This window comes from Magnolia sinica, chromosome 6 (genome assembly GCF_029962835.1).
Source record: "Magnolia sinica isolate HGM2019 chromosome 6, MsV1, whole genome shotgun sequence".
NCBI lineage: Eukaryota > Viridiplantae > Streptophyta > Magnoliopsida > Magnoliales > Magnoliaceae > Magnolia > Magnolia sinica.
In genome coordinates this window covers 91,985,315-91,987,440 of record NC_080578.1, presented here as the reverse complement: position 1 = coordinate 91,987,440, position 2,126 = coordinate 91,985,315, and the positions used below count along the sequence as shown (strand labels likewise).

Genomic DNA, 2,126 nt, shown 5'->3' with positions numbered 1-2,126 from the left:
TTGAACCATTAAAAACAAACTCTTCAATAGTTTTCTTTCAAGAAAATGCATTCTAGGATTGTTCAAACAATCTAATTTAGGTTCCACAATTTAGTTAGTTTAAATTCAAGAACATATCAATACTTACATTTTCAAGCGCCTGCACATCAACCATCACAAAAATCAGTGCATTAAATAACTCCCTTAAATAAACAAAACCCAACCCAATTTCAAATTTTCAAGAAAAAAATCATAAATAAAAAAATTCTCCAAAAAACCAAACATCCATAAAATAAATGAAATATGTGAACTAAAATGCAAAAAATTTAAATTAAATAAAAGAAAAATTACACAAATTCCAAAGAATCATTTTATACTCGCCGTCTACTCACCGGCGCCACCGATCAAATCCCGCAAAAATAAAATAAAAGAAAAATCCTACTTTAATTTCCTAAAAATAATAATCATCAAGATAGGGGATGGGTCTTTTATCGAAATGAGATGACCTTACTTTCTTTTCTTTTTTTCTGCCTTTTCTTCGAAAATGAAAATTCAAGGAGTATAATCATTTTCAAGGGCCGGCAAAGTCCTCATCGCCGGCGCTGTCGGAGCTCTAAAATGCCCCACCATAGAAACCTCCAATGCTTCTTCTTCATAAGCTCTCCTCTCCATTTCCGCTATCTTCGTCTTCTTCTTCATTTTCACAAGCGCAACACAAAGCAATCCAAGAAGCATTGCCACCAAAATCCCACCGATGGAGCTTCCGATAACAACCTTCCACTTACTAATCTCCCCATCACCGCCGCTACGGCCCACCTTCCCCGGCCACTCTGGCATGTTCTTAATCACCATTCCATAATGTCCTTGTCCGAATCCAAAACAAACGCCAGCCGTTGATTGGCTCTGATTATACACACTAACGCTACCGTCAGGACCGAAGTAAGCACACAACGGTCGTGAATTCTCCGGTGGAGGAACTGCCACGTTAGAGAAATCAACGGTCATTGGCTTCTCCATGAAAATTTCAATACCCGACGGGTCCGTGAGATTGTCGGCATCGTAAGCGAAAAGGCCGAGGACGGGAGAGATGAGGTGGAAATCGGATGTGGTTTTTGTGCTCTTGTAGTAAACAGAGGACCAGTTCCCCCAATGCTGCTGGACTATGATAAGTCGCTCCACGTAGGGGCGCACGTTAGCGCCAGGCGCGAGGCGGAACTGCTGAATTCGTGCTCCGTACCTGTGGAGGCTGCCGCTGCGGTAGCGGATTGTGTGGGCCCGGATGCCGGAGAGGTTGTAGGGGAGGGGGATTGTGTAGAGGAAGGCGGTTTTTGGGTGGTTGGTGTAGCACCGGAAAGCGTAGTCTCGCATGAGGTGGTCGAGGTGGTGGTGTTGGGCGGTGAGGGAGAAGAGAAGGGAGGAGGTGGTGGTGATTATAAGGAGGAGAGAGAGGGAGCTGAAACCCATGACAGAGAGGGGTTGTGGGGAACATGAAAAGGAGAGCTTGGGTTCTTCTACAAGTGCTCTTTTTTCTTTTTTGGGGCAGTCTTGAGAGATCTGGATCGTTGTTTTGATGGGCTTTGAAATGGGCGGTGGATGATTTAGAAATAGCTTACATTGCTGTGTTTTAAATGTTTTGATCATCTATTTTGGGTGATTGATTGAAGGGTTTTGATTGTATAGAATGAGAGATTTTTGGGAGGTTTTACATTCATGGTAGGGATTATCATATGGACGGTGTGGATTACTGATCAGTGGGGCCAGTTTTAAGGATCGGAGTATGCGTGATCATATCAATCTTCACGGATTGGTGTACTGTAGTTTCTCGGTTGGGAGGTGAAAAGAAAGGAAAGCTGCGATTTCGTTTGCTAAGATGGGATGGGAGTATATAGGGACATGGGTACCATGCACTGCGAGAGCATGGGTTATCATGACCCTGCATATATCCCATCTATGGGTTCCCTCCATGTATTTCAATTCACACGAGTCACACGTACCATATACCGGCCTAAACTGAAAATTAAAGGGGTAATTTCCGTCGATTTATTGCTAATCAAATGGATGGTAAAGATGACAAAGGGTCAACGGTTGAAGAAAAAGCTCGCTGATGGTGGTGTCAAAATCAAAGATATTTTGGATATACAGCTTGG

The 2,126-nt window shown here is 43.1% G+C and overlaps 1 protein-coding gene across 1 annotated transcript; it reads right to left on the bottom strand.

The window, feature by feature from the left end:
* Window positions 1–244: 244 nt before the first annotated feature.
* On the bottom strand, window positions 245–1,817 carry LOC131250135 (uncharacterized). The gene has a single exon (XM_058250756.1). The coding sequence runs from the start codon at window positions 1,618–1,620 to the stop codon at window positions 532–534; it is 1,089 nt and encodes a 362-aa protein (XP_058106739.1). The 5' UTR covers window positions 1,621–1,817; the 3' UTR covers window positions 245–531.
* Between the last annotated feature and the right edge of the window lie 309 nt (window positions 1,818–2,126).

What these genes read in the sequence shown, in the direction of transcription:
- LOC131250135 (XM_058250756.1), bottom strand. Translation starts at nt 1,620, where the DNA reads ATGATCAAAACATTTAAAACACAGCAATGTAAGCTATTTCTAAATCAT.